Below are 19,888 nucleotides of genomic sequence, written 5' to 3' on the forward strand. Positions count from 1 at the left end.
CTGGCGAATTGATTTTGGATTGTGGCTCGGGGACTACTTTCATAAGCAATCCTATTCAAGAGGACACATACATACATAGAACATTGTTAGATGTTAAAAGGACGAAATGTCTGTAATAATTAATACTGTAATACTTTTAACATCTAGATATTTTTTCCTTTGCTACATTTTCCCTTTTAGTTACATTGGTTGGAGCATAAGAAAAAAATGGGGAAAAAAAAAACATTTTTAATAAGATATACTTTATTCATATTTAATTCTATATCCTTTGTAGAGGATGCCAGGACTAGGCTATTCAAAAAAAAAAAAAAAAACCCCGAAAGAAATAGACATGAAAAGGCATGTATGGGCAAAAACAATGTTTAATTTTTCATTCACCAATTTTTAGGTTTCGGAATATTTTTAGACAAACTTTGTACAAAGACGATTCTCAACTATGTTATGAAATAAATAACAGAATGATTTGATATACTATAGTACTTTATGGAATAAGTGTTTTATATACATAAAAGTGCAGAGTAAGTAAAGCTTATGATATACAGAATGTACAGTGGAGTTGCTATATACAATATTGATCAGAGTATATACAGAATATAAATATGAATGCAATGTAGGGATTGTATGTACATTATGAACAGAGCAATGAAGGATTATATATACATTATGAATAGCAGGAACATGAGAACAGTCGTAATAAATAGTTGAATGAGCAATGCATTATATGCAAAATAACAGTAGTGCAATAATATTTTTTGTAGAAAGTTTACTGTGCTTATACAGTAACAACTTTAGACAGTTTATAGTGTAATGGATTTAACCATTTGTATTCCCATTGTATACAATGTATCTATACATTAAACCTAACTTGCATATGAATGTGCTCTTGGTGCAAGCCATAATGAAATAGTAGTATAATGGAATTAATAACTTGGCCAAATTTCCATACGAATATCTCATATCCCATAGAAATATTTATCCATATTTTCTGTCCCGGTTCAGTTTTCCCAAAATGCCTTATTTAATACGCTGTCCTCTACATAAAACATTTATACCCAATTATACCCAACATTGAAAAAGTAATTTCAATTTGAAACCCCATAATATTTTTGAGATGTTTATGACAAAAAAAAACTTGAAAATTAGGAAGATTTAAATGATAATTAGAAAATACTATTGTATTTCCCTAAGAGGGCTAGATTTGATCTTTCTCTCAATATAATTCATATTTAAAACTTAACTTTAAAACCCGGGGACATATAAGCTGTCAGAAACTTCACAAAAATATAATGACCTCTACAGAGGACAAACGTCTATTTAGGATCCCAGGAGGATATTAAACTACAATGTTAAAACCACAAACGAAACGTTTATTGAATATAGTTTAAAAATTAAGGTTTAACAGAGAAACATAGAAACTTATCACAAAATCTACATCTGAGAAAGGAATGCATTTGCTCTACATTTTCTAACCCTGGGCAACACGGTCTGTCACAACAACACCCAGCAACAACCAATCAAAGAGAAGGGCGGGCTGTCGATTCGCTAGCCAATCGTCGGCGTCTACATGAAAACCAGCAGCCAATGAGAACCCAGAATTTTGGGCGGACTATTTGAACGCTACATCTTCGAGCGATCCGGTTGGTCCGTTAGACTGTCAATATTTAAATACACAGAACGCTTTAAAACTACGCTTGTATGTTTTAAAAACATTATACATTTGAAACAGTTATGGCATAACGTTAACACAATATAAAACACACTCAATTACAAACTGAAATGGTAATAGTAGCCTTTCTAAAACGAACAAAACCATCTAAACAGAGCGATTTACGTTTCCTACGTGACAGGCCCTGGGGGCGGAGCCACACTCAACATCAACAAAAGGAAAAGGGAAGCAGCGAAAACAGACGAAAGATTCTCGGATACACGAACACAATATGTCCTTTTAACATACCTGGTAATGTGCCTTTATTTGTCTTTAATAACCTTCTTTAAGATATTGAGGTTCTTTAAAAACTTCTGGCTAGATTAACCGTCACCGTTATGGTCGTAACATTGTATCTTTTTTTTTCCTGAAAATGGGCTTGATGTTTGGTTATGCTGGCATTTATGGACTAACGTTATATTTTTGACTAAGTAACGTTAATCTGTATATTTTATGACATTTTATCGATAGTTTGTGTATGTCACTAATGGAAATTATATTTATTGTACTGGAATGACCGAATCCTTGTTATTTTTGGTCGTCTTTGATGTCTACTTTCGAAACCAGTAACGTTAACTGACATTTAAGTCATAATTTTAAATGAATTTCCGTTAAACCTATAGATCTGTTGAATGTTTCAGCTCCCGTTTTATAATACTGCAATTTACAAAAACGTATATAATTTGATGTCGAAAACAAACTGTAGAGGAGATTTAAACCCCTCCCCCTCTGTTCGAGGTATTTTCCAGCTTAAGGATCAACGGGACTCCACTGGATGACATTTAATTTCGATTAATTTTTAACCTTGTAATTTTGGTCAATGAGTTCTAAAAACGTCGATTTCACATTTATTTGTCCATCTCAGTCGGAATGTGTCAGATTTATTTGTTTGGATGTTCTGTAAGAAGGCGTTAACCAGCGAAACCAGACACCGAGGCTCAGCTCAGAGGAGGGGGCTTGGCTAAACCTTGACCCACCGCCCTCTGGACGCAATTTACTAAACCTTTTTATGCCTTTTTCTAAAGGTGTTTTGACAACTTGAAACACACAAAGTGAAAATATGGAGGCCATCAAACTGATGAAGGAGCTGAAGAGCAATTTGGACCAGGAGGTTCATTATCTGCCAAAGGAAACTGGTCTCAGTTTGATCGAATCCACACAAGAGGTAAACTAGTTTAACAAACTCCTGTGAAAATACATATTCAAGCTTTATTTGATAACATATTTAACAGTTCTGGAATTTTGCACTGCATTTCTGTACATTGCATACTGTAAAAAAAATTTTTTAGAGTGTACAAAACTTATATTTGGATCCTAATGGCAAAATGTGACAGTTTTGAACTTCAATTGGAAAATTTCTCCTCATTCACAGAATGGTACTGGAGTTTCAGCCAAATGTCGAGATGCTCGAGTGGAAGATCTCTGGAGCTTGACCAGTTTCTTCGGTTACAGCACTCAGACCTTTGTACTAGCCATTAACCTGCTGGACAGGTTTATAGCTATGATGAAGGTAATCAATTAGTTCGAAGTCAATCCATCTGATTATTTGATATTACAACATGTTATAACGGATGGCTTGTGTGTTCCTAAAGGTTCAGCCCAGATATTTGGCATGCATCAGCATCGGTTGCCTTCACATCGCCGCCCGAGTGACCGAAGAAGAGTGCAAGGTTTCATCCAGCCATGAACTCATTCGCATCAGCCAATGCAAGTTCACAGTCTCAGACCTCAATCGAATGGAGAAGATCATTTCGGAGAAACTCAACTTCCAATTGAAAGCTGTCACAGCCTTAACCTTCCTGCATTTGTACCACGCCATTGCACTTTCGCACACGTCCAACAGGTAAGAACAAGTGGCATTATCAAACTTCAGAGCCACAAACTTTAACATGCAAGCTTGGCATTTGAAACGTTGTCTTGTGAACGTTGATAAACAAAGCTTGCAAGTGGACTTTGAGCATTCTGCTGTATCTGGGTGACCTTGATGGCAGTCATGCAATAGAAACTCGGGAGATTAAATTCTGACTAGATGCAATGGCTTTTTCAGTGCTAAACAGCTGGGCTAATAAAATCTCACTAATGCATTAATTATTCTTGTTTACAGAAAAGACGTCCTGAATCTTGACAAACTGGAAGCCCAGCTGAAAGCCTGCCTATGCAGAATTGTTTTCTCCAAAGCAAAAGTAAGAACAACTTAGACAGATTCATGAAACAAGGTAAATGGAAATGGAAATTATGATGAATTGTATCTCGCTCTCTCTTTTTAGCCTTCTGTGCTTGCTTTGTCGCTGTTGATGCTTGAGATTGAGGCCTTACAGTCTGTGGAACTGCTAGAAATCGCCCAGCGCATACAAACACACCTGAAGGTAAGATTTCATGAGTAGATCAACATTTTTACATGCCCTGAACATAAATAAAAACCTTTTAAAATTAGGTTAAATGTCACAGACTGCTCTGTTTGGTTCGGAGTCAAGCCCAACTAGTTTAATCTGATCATTTGTAACCAAAACGATAAAAAAAAACTATACCTTTAGTTTCAGCAGCACTTAAACATCTATGGTGTAGGACGAATCCAAAGCTCTTAACCCAGGTCTTGTCGCCAACAGGCCATTGGTTTACATGTGTCGTCCCGTCTGAAATGAAGCTGGCTCTGTGCCCTGTTCTTGTGCAAGCAGGTGTCTAATGCAGCAGTGTCTGTTTGCAGATCTCGAAGGCTGACCTGGCGCACTGGCGAGGTCTGGTAGGCCAGTGCATGAGGGAATACTCCTCTCCAGAATGTGCCAAACCTGACCACAAGAAACTGGTGTGGATCGTCTCACGGAGGACGGCACAGAACCTGCACAGCAGCTACCGCAGCGTCCCCGAGCTGCCCACCATACCAGAGGACGCGTGGGACGAGAGCGAGAGGTAAACACAGCTCACCTGAGGAAAAACACCAGTGTTAGGAGGTCACACTCGTACTAAAGAGACAATAGAGGAAGAAGAGAAAGGGATATTCTGGGTTTAACTGCATAAAGATGATTTTAGCCAGGCTTTGATTACCACAGAAATTCATTTCATTCAGTTCGTGAAAACAAACAAATCAGTTAGGTTTGCAATGGATTTCCAAGGGGACAAATGTACAAGTCAAAATCAAAATAATGTTAAAAACTAGAGGATAATAAATTAGACTTATTTTATTTCAGTTTGTTGAAATACTGAAATACTAAAATTATTAAAACTGAAATAAAGCTATTTAAAATGATCATGAAAATGGAAAATAATTCAAAATAACTACTTCTACAAGAGTATATAATTAAAATAACATCAATACCTAGAATATTCCTTTATAAACTCATAAGAAACTAACCAAAACTAAATCAGTCATATCGTACCTCACATTACAGTGATTATTTTTTCATATTCTACTGATAACAACTAAAATATCAGGAAACAGCAGGAGACAAACTGACATGTCTTAACCTTGGCGTTTACTGACACACACCACTTACATCAGCACAGTGGCCCACCCAGCGTTACACTATCAGGTGTCCTTACAGTCCTACTTGATAACTACAGATAGTTAGTCACGTCCTAGCAACCAACACAGCTGATTACAAGCTGACAATCCAGACAGGACGTACTGCTTTGAGATGCGTAATGGGTTAGATATGCATACGTCACACTAGGCGCAGCAGTGGAATGTGGGTAGTGTATAATGACTATGTATTTACAAACAGGTCACAGGTTGAGCAGCATCACCTGTGAGTAAGAGAAGGGTGTGCGAGGTGGGGTCTGATGGACAAAAGCACAAAACAAGATCCGAGTAATATTCCAGGTTAACCACATACAAGATTCATTTAAGCTTCATTACCACAGATAATAATATAGACTCATCATTCAGTTTGTGGGGGAGCAAATGAATAAATCTAACTATAATTTTATTTTTTTATTTGAAATAAAAACATGTGTTAAATGAAGAAAAAAATTTACTGAAATTGAGAAATGCTGCTTTTGCAACTAACTGAAATTAAATAATTAAAATGATAAAAAAGTACTAAAACTAAAAATAGAAAATGTAAAAATAAAATAAAGGACAAAAATTTAAGTAGGGTGTCATTTTTAAGTACTAAAATGACAAACTGAAAATGCAGAAGTATAAAAAAATAAGTTTAATTTCTAAAATACAATAAATTTATAACAAACAGAAATAAAAGCTTAAACAGTTTAGTAAAAGGACTACAACTAAATGCTAAAACACTGAAACTCAATATTCTTTTATGAACTTGCAAGTCCCTTACCAAAGTGACATAAATAAATAATAGTCAGAATGAGAGTGCATCTGACTTTTTTTTTTCTGACAGTGAGGATTCAAGTGAAGACCTGAGCTCTGGGGAAGAGAGTCTGAGCAGCTCACTGGGCAGCGATGCCGAGGGACACTACTTCCCCTCCAACTTCCGCTCCCGTGCCCGCAGACAGTAATATGCTCTAAACCACTCGTCAAGGAGCACAACCGCCAACGGAGATGTGTCCTCCTCCTCCACCAGCCAATGATCTGAACGGCTTCCTTGTCATCTTCCAAGATGATGCAGATCACAGACCTCTTCTGGCTGGAAACCTAATAGTTATACAGCAAGGTGCCATTGTGCCTGGGTTCAATGAAACCACTGAGTCCAAAATATCAGAATTGTATTTTAAAACTCTTCTTTTATGGCTTTACAGAAAGCCAGTCCAGATACTGTAAACATTTCTCATGATTACTTGTGTTAAGCTCAAAGTAAAATAACTCAGCCTGCACAACACTGGCAGCTAAAAACTAAAAAAAAAAAGTAGCATAGATAGCGTTTGTAGAAGTTGGTGCATGTTTGGATTTGTCAACATTCCAGGTTTGCTCAATATGACATATCCAAGGTACACTAGACTGTTATAGACAACTTGAGACTTGTACTTTGGTGCTTTGCACAGTTTTGTAATACGATTGTAAGTGCGTGACAGTGAGAAAGCTGCGTGTCAGCAGGTCATATAGTTAGAGATTTAATGTGGTGCGCATTGTTTATTTTTCGTGTGTGTATGTGAGTGTGATGATGTTAACCTACTTGCCAATTAAGTATAAGTTTCACTTTAGCCGATGTATGAAGACAAATACTGTATGCTGAAAATGTGCAAACAACAAAAAAAGCCTAAAAACCTTAAAATGTAAAAATGTCAATATAAAAAAAATGTAAATTTGTATAATGTAAAAAAAAAAAAAATGCATATACGTCCTGTATAGCATCCTGTAGATATTAACTTATTGTTATTTTTGTCATGGTAATATTTAAAAAAAAAAAAATCATTCACAATTAAAAAAAGCTATTTTCAAATTCACTCAGTCTCCTGTTTTGCTTAGTCGGGTTATTCTGAATCAGTTCCCAAGTGCCTCCCTCAACTATTCCACACAAGCAGAAAATGGCAAACAGACAGCAGATGTTGTAAACGCCTCACTGCCGCAGGACACGTTACACAGCAACAGTACGACAAAGCAATGGCTTCATCACGCAAGAGCCTTCGTCAACTACAACGTCATGTTATCAGCTGATTTAAATGCATTCAAATGACCAGTGCATGATGCAATTCTGACCAGTGTGAGGCGGTTTCACATTTTCCCCAAAAAGAGGAACTCGTTCTTATGAGAAACTAACAACCAGTGCACGTCTAGTCAGTCAAAGGCTGGAAACAATCTTTCGGTTGCCTTTTAGTAGGAACAGGTGAGCAAAATGACAAAAATACCATAGGATCGATTTCATTAAACACAATGCACTACATACTGATGAAGTTTTGAATGTAAATACCAGAAAAACCACTAAGCAAGCATTTGAAGATGTTTTCGGATATGCATTTGAAAGCTAAAGTAATAAACTTATAGATAACAATTGGGATGTTGAAGTCATAATGCCTCATTTATCTCTACAGCCATTATACAACTTATGTAAACTCTTAAATGAAGTGAGAAAAGTTGCTTAAGACAACAAGCATGCTCTAATCAGTCCAAACAGTAAGCATTAGTTATATATTATAAACACACAAATATTTGTGCACTTCCTCACACACACACACACTAGTGGCTCGAGTTTCTCGTTCAAACACATCTGTACAGTACCCAAACATTCCACACCACGCTAAAAGTAGGTCACTTGCCTTGCAGCATTCCTTCTTTTGAGTCTGATTCTTAGAAGCCCAACCGAGATTTCTTGGTTCGCATTAAATGCTCCATGAACTCCATCTCTGCATCTGCTGCGTGTTTTGGTCACATATAATGTGCATTTTTAACATAGCAAACATAATTTCCTTACATGTAATGAGAAGTACTTATAAACCAAGTGCTGCCAACAAACAAGGTTTTAAGATTTAATAAGGTAAGGTATTTTTTACTGCAATCTTATCAGAAAAACAGACTTATTATAAGAGTCAATCTTCAGTTAACAGTTTTCCTTGCATTGTACTGTGATCACATGACAACCCAGCAATCCCACTTTACCCAATGTTGCATTCGATGCACCAGAGATTATCCTAATTAACCAACAATAATCCTAACAATTCCAATACTTATAGTTTTGTCAGCTGTTTTAAAGAAGCATTAAATGCAAAATTGGGTATGCTTTCACTAACCTAATTATTTCATTGAAAGGCTGTAAAAGCATCCTGACCTGCAGCAGGCACATTCAGTCTCTTCTGAGCGAGGCGTCTCTTGTGGGACAGCTGAAGGTCTAGGTGTGGATCAGACTCTCTTTGGGACTAAAAAGATTCTGATCCGAGACTGACAGGTGTGCTCTCTCCCAACTGAGTGACCTAAAAATGAAGATGCAGACATTAAACATTTCAAAAAATTTGTTTTATACAGAGTGGCACTTATTACAGGCCAAAATACCCAAGAAGCTCAACAGCACTATAGTGAATGTTCAAAACTAAGTCCTTATAAGATTCAATCTAATTCTAAACCAGTAACTATATCACAAGTTGTCCGGAGCTGTTTGAAGACTTTCTTACTCACATTACTGCATTCAAAAATGTAATGGAAAGAAAAAAAAACACATTTAGGTTTTTTTGCAGACAAAGCATTATAGTCAAAGAAGCCTGCCCAGTCTATTTACATTACAAAACGCACATTTCCAAGTAACATTCAAACCGACAGGCTGATGATGCACTGCAATTTTCTTTGGATAAAAGCCTCAGCAAAATACATAATCTCAAATTAGGAAGCGTAACCAAACAGACACTGTTGCTCATACACCCATCCCCTGGTGAGCAAAAGAGATATTAAAATCCTAACCTTAACCCTTCTAACAGCAGTGGAAAAAAATAAAAAACAATGGCACTTAATGATTACGCTTTTGTATACAATTGTATTTGCGTACACAAAGAAAGCCCAAAGATTACCACAGAAATACCATGTTAGTGAAGGAAATGTTCCACAGAATTAAAGATCAGATCTCTAGTTACACTGATAGTGATTAACAGCTCTGGTAAAGAATAATAAAAAAGGTGTGTGTGTGTGTATATATATTTAAGCTCTGAGGGATTGCCTGGAAAAACCACAGGGTGAATCAAATTCCAATCAACTGCTTCAGACTAATATCTGAGCCAATCCCTCAGATGTTATGTGATAGGACGGCGTTTACCTGGGAGTTTATTAATGAGGTGGGGAGGGGTGTGGCCTTTACTCAGGTATTTGGGGAGTATCACTCAGGCTGCAGTCCTTCTGATCCAGAACAACAGGAGATTATCATCAGATCTCTGCATTGAGGACGTGACAAGATTAATAACTGAGATCCACACAGAGAACAACAACAAAAGTGTTCAACTAAAGAATGTTCATTAAAATAGACAAATCTGAAATAAATAATAATGGTAAATTCAATTCATATTCAGCTTAAACATTTATTCACCCAATAATTTTAACATTTAATTCCTTGATACTAAATACTTACATTTCAAATGCTGAGTAATGATAATAATAATTTGAACACTACTACTAATAAATCATATTACTATTGTTATTTTTACAGCTATTATTATTAAAATTTAGCATTACCTCCTATTATTACAAATAACAATAGGTATTAATAATAATTAGATAAAAATAAAAAAAAATAACAAAAAAATACAGACACTTAAAAATAATAATAGCATTTTATAATGTTATCTAATAATTAAGTCTTGGTAGTATGAACTGAAAAATTATTTAATAATAAACACTATTATATATTACAACAACAACTACAATATAATAATAATAGTATAATATAGACCTAAAACTAAACAATTAGATTTTCTAATATTTTCTAATTATTATAATCAAATCCTATTATTATGAACAAATAATAGGATTTAATAATAACAATAATTAGATAATATAATAATAGGTCTAATAATATAATTATTATTTTTAGGTCTCTATGTTATTCTGTTATTCTTATATTGTTGTTATAAACAAAAGGATTTAATATTAAGTCTTATCTCATTTTTATTAAATCTTTTTATTGTTAGTTTTACCAAACTGTTATTAAATCATAAAATGTGCTAAGTTAAATATAAAAATGATAATATTATATTTTTATAATATTAAGTGGCCTCTCTTCACCTGACATTTTACAGTTAACCCTTTAGAAGATCCATCCAGAGACTTACAAATGAGAAGCATTACAGGAGCCAATATTACTCAAAATACACAATGCCAAATCAAAAGCATAAGCAAGATTAGCATGCAAGCTGGTGTAGAGGAAAAGAGAAAGAGAGGAAGAATTGATTTTAAATGTGTGTTACAGGAAGCACATTTGTTAACGGTTGTGGATTAGTTGAGGGTTCACAGAAGAGGTGTGTCTTCAGCTGCATAATATTGATTTCAAATCTCAGTAACATCCACTTCTGATTGTTGAATTAATCATGCATGAGTAATAAACACTACAGACTAAACCCTTGCATGCTGGTTTGGCTATCGAAGTGAACAAAATGTTCACAGGGAACTCTAATAAGGTGTTAGATGTTTATGGAGGACTCAGTTCTATATAGTAAATCCATAATAAAATTTTGTCCAATAATAAGTCTGCTTTACCCCCATGTCTTTAAGCTCCGCCCCTGTTCAGTCATGACGACTTAACACTGAAGTACATGTCGGAATCCTCTGTAAGGAACTTCTGCAGTCTGAAAGAGAACAGAATGTCACAAACCTGTTACATCATCATACCCTGCGTCATCAGCTCAGCAGACACACTTATTGACACACAAATATGCTCTTTAAGAAACTTTTTTTTTTTTTTTTCATAAACTTGGTTGACGTGAATGCAATCTGGAAATTCACTTCATTGCATTAAATATATTTTGTGGCAATAAACAGCTTCTAGAGGTACTTGTGTTTCTGAAAAAATGTGTTTCACAAATGCAGCGCAGTTCCTTTCAAACACGGGACTTTAATCACATAAGGTTCAGTTTTGAAAGCTCATTTTAAGTGGACTTGGTCTTACCAGTACCATTAAAACACTATTTTTAGTACCTTCAGAAACTGAAGAAATCTGAAAATGTTCAAGAGAAACTGCGATTTAACTTATTTATAAAAATAAAAAAAAATTTACAAACTAGCTTCAAATAAATAAAATATTAATATAGGGTTTCTCAAACTGGAGTTTATGAGCTAAAGTACAGCAAAAAAATTATTAAATTTAAGAAAATAGTTCAAATGAATAATTTTAAAATAAATCACATAAAATGAAACCATTACTACAAATCGATTAAATTATTTTTACATTTTTTTCATGTCATGCAATCGTCATTATTAACTAAAACAAAAAAAAATACTTTGTTAATTTAAATAATTAAAAAATGTATTTTACTTCAACAACAATTTTTTAAATGTTGCCTTGGATACTAACTTACAATAAGTTGAAATTCTAAACTTGAAATAAATAAAAACTGAATCTAATCATAAATATAAAAAAAGAAAATGACAAAAAAAATATAAAAATTACAAAAACTAAAATATAAAATAAAAGCTAAATAACTAAAATAATGAACATGTAAATAAAGAAAAAAATCTAATGTTAAAATAACAATGAAATAACATTTATATAATAACCATTAACCAACATCTGAGAATCGTGAACGTGTTGTTAAATTAATAAAATATTAAAGTCTCACGTGATACTTTAGGAACATATTTCGATCAAAGGGGTTAATCTGAAAATGTTTGGGAATCCCTGCCCTATGGCACAGAGTTTGAAGGTTGACCATAAACGGACATGATGGTGAGTAAATGAAGGTTTCTGGGTAAGCCATTCTCACAACTAACACTGTTATTATACATGTTTGGGTACTGGATTAACTCAAAGAACATTTCGTAGAGGAAGATGATGATGGAGTCGTGTACTCTGAGCTCTAAGCACAAGATAACAGTCGGTGGCACATGTTCTTGAACACACACTTTTTTTAGCAGTCCAAAGATAAATGCACTTTTCTTAAGAGTCTTCTCAACCCAAGATTTTTTAAACAGTACTGTATATTTTTATATGCAACCATATTCAGAATACAGCTAGCATAGCCTCTAGAACTTAAATCTTCACTATAGTGTTCAGTATATATAGCTAACCAACACGAACACATCTTGGGAGACTTTCCAAATGAACTAGGGAAGGCCTGAATAATCAGGGACCGAAGTAAATGAGAGATTTCAAACAAAGGGAACCGAAGCGTTTGTTTTGATGATGTCCATTAAATGTGGCTTAATTTTGTGTCCTAGCAGCCAAACTGCAAAGAAATAATCCGACTGCACAAGCCACATTACCTGCACACAGATGCTTTGAAAATGCACACGGATTTAACACTCTGACGGGAAATAATGATTGCACTAAATTAGTTTTCATCAGTGATTTCTATTGTTTGAGTTTTATTAGTAGTTGAACACACACTACCAATGACACAATACTCTTTGATGCTCGTGCATCGAGTCCTCCCAAGTGTAAGGTTTGTTTTCAGTCAGATTTCACCAACAATCTCCACATTGGCCGAGCTAATATGATTTGATGGCTCCATTCAAAATTACAAACAAAAGGTTGAGAGTCCAAGACAAAACTGAACTGTTGCACCACACTGTGGAAGTCTGAGGAAATGCAACTGAAGCAGCAAATACTTTTTAACTTTCCTAAAGATTTAAGAACAGGGTATGTTTTAGAGTTTTTAAAATTAAGTGTTGGGGGGGAGAAAAAAGGAGAAGAAAAGAAAATAACATTAAATCGTAAAATAAATCTCAGCTTTAAGTTCAAAGACATTTAAGTGCAAAAGTTTTAAATACTCAAGACATTTTTAATATATGCATATGTATTGACACTGATTAAGAATATGAATACTTAAAAGTCGATCAATATTCAATTTTACCGCAGTGATATTGTTTTAAAGAAATTAAGCTTATCCATGCATCGTCATTGCATAACTCTATTGAATGATAACAAGCAGTTTTACAATTATACATTTAGGTAAATGCAAATACAGTTAATGTTTTTGGTAAACACAGTTGCATTGTATTTCCGTGCATTATATTTATTATCAGGGCCGACTGTAATTATCATTATGAAGTGTCTCGTCTCACCAGTCAAGCGTTGACAGCGAACACGCGCGCGTATGAACCCCAGCCTCTGTAACTATGCTTCGGCTTTACTTCAGGAGGTCCGTCCAGGTAAAGATGTGGGAAAAACTGGTTAGGGAATATGCTGCCCATAGTGCTGAAGTCCCGAAGGCCCTGAATATCAGACAAGCCCTGGCATGTTCTCGCGTGTCCGAGTGTCCACGTGCGCTCTGATGGGTGCCATGATTCAGTCCGGTTAGAATGTCGTTCTAAGATCGAAATATGTCGAGATGGTCGTTATAATACTGACGAACACTGGAAATGTTCGCACGTATTTATGAAAACAAGTAGCTGGCAGGCGACCGCGTAAGCGCTAAACAAAAAAAACAAAACAAAAACGCGTCCACGCGGCTGGCGTCACACGCGTCAGCTGATTGATTGTAAGGGAAGCCAGACGCAAGACGAGAAGATTCAAATCGCCCGCCACCGGAAATCCTTTCAAAATAAAAGCGTTTTAAAATTACAAATAATAATATTAATAATTATTTTAAAAAGCTCTCTAATATGTATATATTAAACAAAACGGTGAAAAACTTTTTTTAAACGGAAACGTGCATTGAGCACACTGATCTATAGTAGACATATTTAGATCAGCGGTTGAACACCAGAAGGCCAATCTTTGTGTTCTTTTTGAAGAATTTTCGGAGACTGATGAAATATATACATAATTATATACATAATTATAAATTATGTGTTTAATACTGCAAAATACTCTCTGTTTTTACGGTCACTGATCCTGCCGTTCAGAATAAAAGAGAACATCTCAATCAAGTGAAGAGATTTGCGAAAACTGTGGTTTCTAATTTTTGTGATCCTTGCATTTCAGGATGGAAAAAAAAAACACATTTCAGATGAAAGATAATCCACTTCTTAACTCAGAAACTGTATTATGATCTATATGACCTTATTATTTGTATTGTGAGTATTAGGCTTACAATTTTTGCTGTTGTGCTGTGTTTTTGTAATATTTACCATCATATAATCAGAGGAGTATAAAAGTTTATGAAAGTGTCGCTACACAATACAATAGCAAACTATAGTATTTTTATATGGACCAGAAGACATTGCAATTACTAAATGATATTTAGACAGACTTAAAGAAGTTCCAGATCGTGCTCTTATTATTTCAGTTATTTTGCTTTTAATGTAAATAATCATGTGCAAACAGTGTACTTTTGTGAAATTATTTTGATGTTAATTACATTGTGTTAGCTGTCTCTTTAATACTGTGTGGTTTGTAAACATATTTCATTTTTGACACACCCATCAAACAAACCCTGTTTGCACTCCATTTCTAGGAAACATGTCATTCAAACTGGAAACCACAGCAAAATGTTACACCCCAGTTTGAGTTTGAACCTAGCCCAAATGGAATGATTTTAGAAATAAAAAAGTGCATAAGTAAACAATTAATTAAGTAAATAAAAAAGAAAGAAAATATAAATAAAGAAACAAATAAATGAGTGAACAAAAAAGTAAATAAACAAATAAATAAAATATTATTTGTATGAATATGAATATCATATCATGAATATGAATAAGAAACAAATCAACGAATAAAGAAACAAGGCAATAAATGACAAAAATAAATAAAAACAATAAATACAGATAACAATAAAAACTTCATTAATGAATGATATGTTAATAAAATAAACAAACAAACAAATACATAAAGAAATATTCATAAATAAATAAATAGTATATAAATAATAAATAATGACACTATATCCCTCCATGTCTTGTAATTTTCTGATAACTTCTCCATATCTAACACTTCTGCATTTGGATATTTTCCAAAGTTTGCCATTGCACATAATAGATTCATTTCTGTGCGATAACAATGACAATAGACAGATAAACACTTTCTTTCTTTCCCATTTTCCTCACCAGACTTCCTCTTCCTCTTCCTCTTTCCTGGAATGTTACACTTCTGAGACCATAGAAGTTGTCAAGACAATGAGATGTGTGTGTGTTCTTGTGAAGCGTCTGAGTGAATGCATCTGCATTTCGTCTCAAACACAGACTGGGAAAAGTGATTTGTATTCCACCTAAAAAGACAAGTCAGAACAGGATAAGACATGAAAATGAAACGGGAGAAAAGAATGTTCAAAAAGGGAGAATAGCAAACAAGAGAACAATCTAATCATGTGCAACACATAAATAATTTTTATGGCTATCAGTCATCTCATGGCTTTCACCCAGATTAGAGATTATAAATTAATTTGAAATCTAGTTGCATCTCACAATTAAATTAAAGAATAAGTTCACCCAAAAAGGAAACGATGTTGAAAATTGTATCACCATCAGGCCATCCAAGATAAAGATGAGTTATGGGAACAGATTTGGAGTAATGTAGCATCACATCACTTGCTCAGCAATAGATCCTTTTGCAGTGAATGGGTGCCGTCAGAACGAGAGCCCAAACAGCTGATAAAGAAAACACAATAATCCTTAAGTAATCCACACCACTCCAGTCCATCAGTTAACATCTTGTGAAGTGAAAAGATGCATGTTTGTCATAAAGAAATATAGAATTAAAGCATTTTTCACTTCTGGCCAATAGTATTCAATAGTAACGCTTCCTGTTGAAAAAGCCACTCCCCTGTTGTTTAGAACTGTTTTTGCTTGTAAACACTGCTTGATCTGTGCATATTTCTCTCCGAGATGACTTTTTCATTAGTGAATGCATGGAAAGAGGACTTGATGTTGATTACTGTTTTGTTTTAATCAGCTGTTTGGACTCTGACGGCACCCATTCACTCCAGAGGATCCATTGGTGAACAACTGATGTAATGCTAAACTTCTCCAAAGCCATACTGATGAGGAAACACACTCATCTACATCTCCTGAGGATGAGTAAAGTTTGAACTTATTTTCATTTTTGGGTGAACTATTCCTTTAAGCAGTGTGTGTCTCTGTATGAACATGTCTGCATGAGAACCAGAGAGAAACCATCTGTTGCTACACTCTTAGTCACACCCCACTGGCACTTTTGTCTTCAGGCCAGAGACAGGGTCTCTGAACTGCAGACGAATCCATCTTTTTCAATTCAAGTTTATTTGTATAGCGCTTTTTACAAAATAAATCGTTACAAAGCAACTTTACAGAAAATTATGTTTCTACAATATTTAGTAGTGGCTAGTAGTTTGTGCACATTTGACAGGATTTTAGAAAAAATAAAAATAATAATAATAATACAAGACGTAGTCAGCTAGACGATGAACTATCAATATTATTAATTAAGTTATTATATGATTCAGTCACACATTTAGCAATAATTGTTAGTTCTGTTTGTTGATTCAGGGTTAGCATCATCTGAGGTCCTCTGAGGGTCAGCATCATCTCTTCTCAGGTGTTCTGGATCCAGACTGGAGCTTGTTTAAATCCTAGTTACCACGGGATGTAAATCCCGTGGCGAAACATAGAAACAAAATACAGACATCATTAGCATAGCTGCTGATCCAACAAAGTAAAATTAGTTTAACCCAAGCTAATGAATAAAAATGCAACTTTGAACAGATGCAACTACACTCACAATTAAAAAGATACATTATTCGAATGCTTGGCGAAAGAGATGTGTTTTTAATCTAGATTTAAACAGAGAGAGTGTGTCTGAACCCCGAACATTATCAGGAAGGCTATTCCAGAGTTTGGGAGCCAAATGTGAGAAAGCTCTACCTCCTTTAGTGGACTTTGCTATCCTAGGAACGACCAAAAGTCCAGCGTTTTGTGACCTTAGGGTGCGTGATGGGTTGTAACGTGGTAGAAGGCTAGTTAGGTACGCTGGAGCTAAACCATTTAGGGCCTTATAGGTAAGTAATGATAATTTGTAACTGATACGGAACTTAATAGGTAGCCAGTGCAGAGACTGTAAAATTGGGGTAATATGATCATATTTTCTTGACCTCATAAGGACTCTAGCTGCTGCATTTTGGACTACCTGTAGCTTGTTTATTGAAGAAGCAGGACAACCACCTAGAAGTGCATTACAATAGTCCAGTCTAGAGGTCATGAATGCATGAACTAGCTTTTCTGCATCAGAAACAGATAACATGTTTCGTAGCTTGGCAATATTTCTAAGATGGAAGAATGCAGTTTTTGTAACATTGGAAATATGATTTTCAAAAGACAAATTGCTGTCTAATATAACACCCAGATTTCTGACTGTAGAGGAAGTAACAGTACATCCGTCTAGTTGCAGATTGTAATCTACAAGATTCTGTGTAGTGTTTTTTGGTCCAATAATTAGTATCTCTGTCTTATCCGAATTTAATTGGAGAAAATTGTGTGTCATCCAATCTTTTACATTTTTAACACACTCTGTTAGCTTAGATAATTGGGAAGTTTCATCTGGTCTCGTTGAGATATATAGCTGAGTATCATCAGCATAACAGTGGAAGCTAATTCCGTATTTTCTAATAATATTACCAAGGGGCAACATATATATTGAAAATAGAAGGGGACCTAGGACGGATCCTTGTGGCACTCCATATTTTACTGATGATAAATGAGATGACTCCCCATTTAAGTAAACAAAATGGTAGCGATCGGACAGGTAGGATCTAAACCATCTTAGAGCCTGCCCTTGAATACCTGTATAGTTTTGTAATCGATCTATGAGTATGTCATGATCTATGGTGTCGAACGCAGCACTAATATCAAGTAAGACTAGAAATGAGATGCAGCCTTGGTCTGACGCAAGGAGCAGGTCATTTATAATTTTAACAAGTGCAGTTTCTGTGCTATGGTGGGGCCTAAAACCTGACTGAAATTCTTCATACATATCATTTTTATGCAGGAAGGTGCTCAATTGAGCAGACACAACTTTCTCTAAAATTTTAGACATAAATGGAAGATTTGAAATAGGCCTATAATTTGCCAGTACACTAGGATCTAGTTTTGGTTTCTTAATAAGAGGCTTGATAACCGCCAGCTTGAATGGTTTTGGGACGTGTCCTAAAGTTAACGGCGAGTTTATGATATTGAGAAGCGGTTCTTCGGCTACAGGTAACAGCTCTTTCAGTAATTTAGAGGGTACAGGATCTAATAAACATGTTGTTGGTTTAGATACAGTGATAAGTTTATTTAGCTCTTCCTGTCCTATGGTTGTAAAGCACTGCAGTTTATCTTTGGGTGCGATGGATGAAACTGAAGTGTTAGACGCTGTAGAATCTACATTCGCTATTGTATTTCTAATGTTATCTATTTTATCAGTGAAGAAATTCATAAAGTCATTACTATTTAACGTTGGTGGAATATTTGAATCAGGTGGCATCTGGTAATTTGTTAACTTGGCCACTGTGCTAAATAAAAACCTAGGATTGTTTTGGTTATTTTCAATGAGTTTGTGTATATGCTCTGCCCCAGCAGTTTTTAGAGCCTGTCTATAGCTGGACATACTGTTTTTCCATGCAATTCTAAAAACTTCTAAGTTAGTTTTTCTCCATTTGCGTTCAAGACTACGAGTTAATTTCTTGAGAGAGTGAGTATTACTGTTATACCATGGTACAGTACGTTTTTCTCTAACTTTTTTCAATTTGATTGGGGCAACAGCTTCTAATGTATTAGAGAAAATAGTGCCCATGTTGTCAGTAATTTCGTCTAATTCGTGTGTATTTTTGGGTACAATTAGCAGTTGAGATAGATCAGGCAGGTTATTTGCGAATCTTTCTTTGGTGGCTGGAACAATAGTTCTGCCCAGACGGTAACGCTGCGACATATAGTTAATATCAGTTATACGCACCATGCACGATACAAGGAAATGGTCTGTAATATCATCACTTTGAGGTACAATATCTATAGCAGTAAGATTGATTCCATGCGATATAATTAAATCTAGTGTATGATTAAAACGATGAGTGGGCCCGGTGACATTTTGCTTGACTCCAAAGGAGTTTATTAGGTCAGTAAACGCAAGTCCTAATGTATCATTTGCATTATCAACGTGAATATTAAAATCTCCCATGATTAGCGCCTTATCAACTGTACCTAGAAGGTCTGAGAGGAAATCTGCAAATTCTTTTAGGAATTCTGTATACGGCCCTGGTGGTCTATACACAGTAGCCAGAGCAAGAGATACATTAGATTTCTTTTGCATGTCTGACAGAGTAACATTTAGCAGAAGTATTTCAAAAGAGTTAAACCTGTATCCTGTTTTCTGGGTAACATTGAGAATATCACTATATAGTGTTGCAACACCCCCGCCACGACCAGTCTGACGGGGCTCATGCTTATAACAGTAGTTTGGTGGAGTAGACTCATTTAGACCAAAATAATCATTTGGTTTTAGCCAGGTTTCAGTCAAGCAGAGTAAATCAAAACTATTATCTGTGATCATTTCATTTACAATAACTGCTTTTGGTGCGAGTGATCTAATATTTATGAGCCCAAACTTTAAAAATTGTTTTTGTTCATTTACTTTACATTTTTCTGGTTTAATTACGATAAGATTTTTTCTAGATCCTACATTATATTTATATTTTGACCTCACTATTCGGGGAACAGACACAGTCTTAATAGGTTTTACAGCGCAAGTACCTTTAGCATTTAAGCGG

General features: G+C 35.0%; 1 protein-coding gene and 1 long non-coding RNA gene across 2 annotated transcripts; one reads left to right on the forward strand and one right to left on the reverse strand.

The window, feature by feature from the left end:
• Positions 1 to 1,804: 1,804 nt before the first annotated feature.
• LOC127941540 (cyclin-G2-like) lies at positions 1,805 to 7,051 on the forward strand. Its single transcript, XM_052536680.1, has 8 exons — positions 1,805 to 1,957; positions 2,731 to 2,870; positions 3,078 to 3,215; positions 3,298 to 3,548; positions 3,810 to 3,888; positions 3,973 to 4,071; positions 4,410 to 4,612; positions 6,049 to 7,051. Exons 2-8 carry the CDS (start codon positions 2,766 to 2,768, stop codon positions 6,164 to 6,166), a joined length of 993 nt encoding a protein of 330 aa, XP_052392640.1. The 5' UTR covers positions 1,805 to 1,957; positions 2,731 to 2,765; the 3' UTR covers positions 6,167 to 7,051.
• Positions 7,052 to 7,860: 809 nt separating this feature from the next.
• On the reverse strand, positions 7,861 to 13,719 carry LOC127941541 (uncharacterized). The gene is made up of 5 exons (XR_008149103.1): positions 13,299 to 13,719; positions 10,776 to 10,864; positions 9,343 to 9,457; positions 8,371 to 8,512; positions 7,861 to 7,954 (listed from the first exon to the last, which is right to left on the reverse strand). It is a non-coding gene; the product is annotated as an uncharacterized LOC127941541 (long non-coding RNA).
• Positions 13,720 to 19,888: the final 6,169 nt, after the last annotated feature.

The sequence above is a fragment of the Carassius gibelio genome, chromosome A21 (assembly GCF_023724105.1).
Source record: "Carassius gibelio isolate Cgi1373 ecotype wild population from Czech Republic chromosome A21, carGib1.2-hapl.c, whole genome shotgun sequence".
In the NCBI taxonomy this organism is placed as follows: Eukaryota; Metazoa; Chordata; class Actinopteri; order Cypriniformes; family Cyprinidae; genus Carassius; species Carassius gibelio.

What these genes read in the sequence shown, in the direction of transcription:
- LOC127941540 (XM_052536680.1), top strand. Translation starts at nt 2,766, where the DNA reads ATGGAGGCCATCAAACTGATGAAGGAGCTGAAGAGCAATTTGGACCAG. An exon ending in CTTTCGCACACGTCCAACAG is followed by an intron (nt 3,549 to 3,809) that starts GTAAGAACAAGT and finishes TCTTGTTTACAG; the next exon opens with AAAAGACGTCCTGAATCTTG. An exon ending in TTGTTTTCTCCAAAGCAAAA is followed by an intron (nt 3,889 to 3,972) that starts GTAAGAACAACT and finishes CTCTCTTTTTAG; the next exon opens with CCTTCTGTGCTTGCTTTGTC.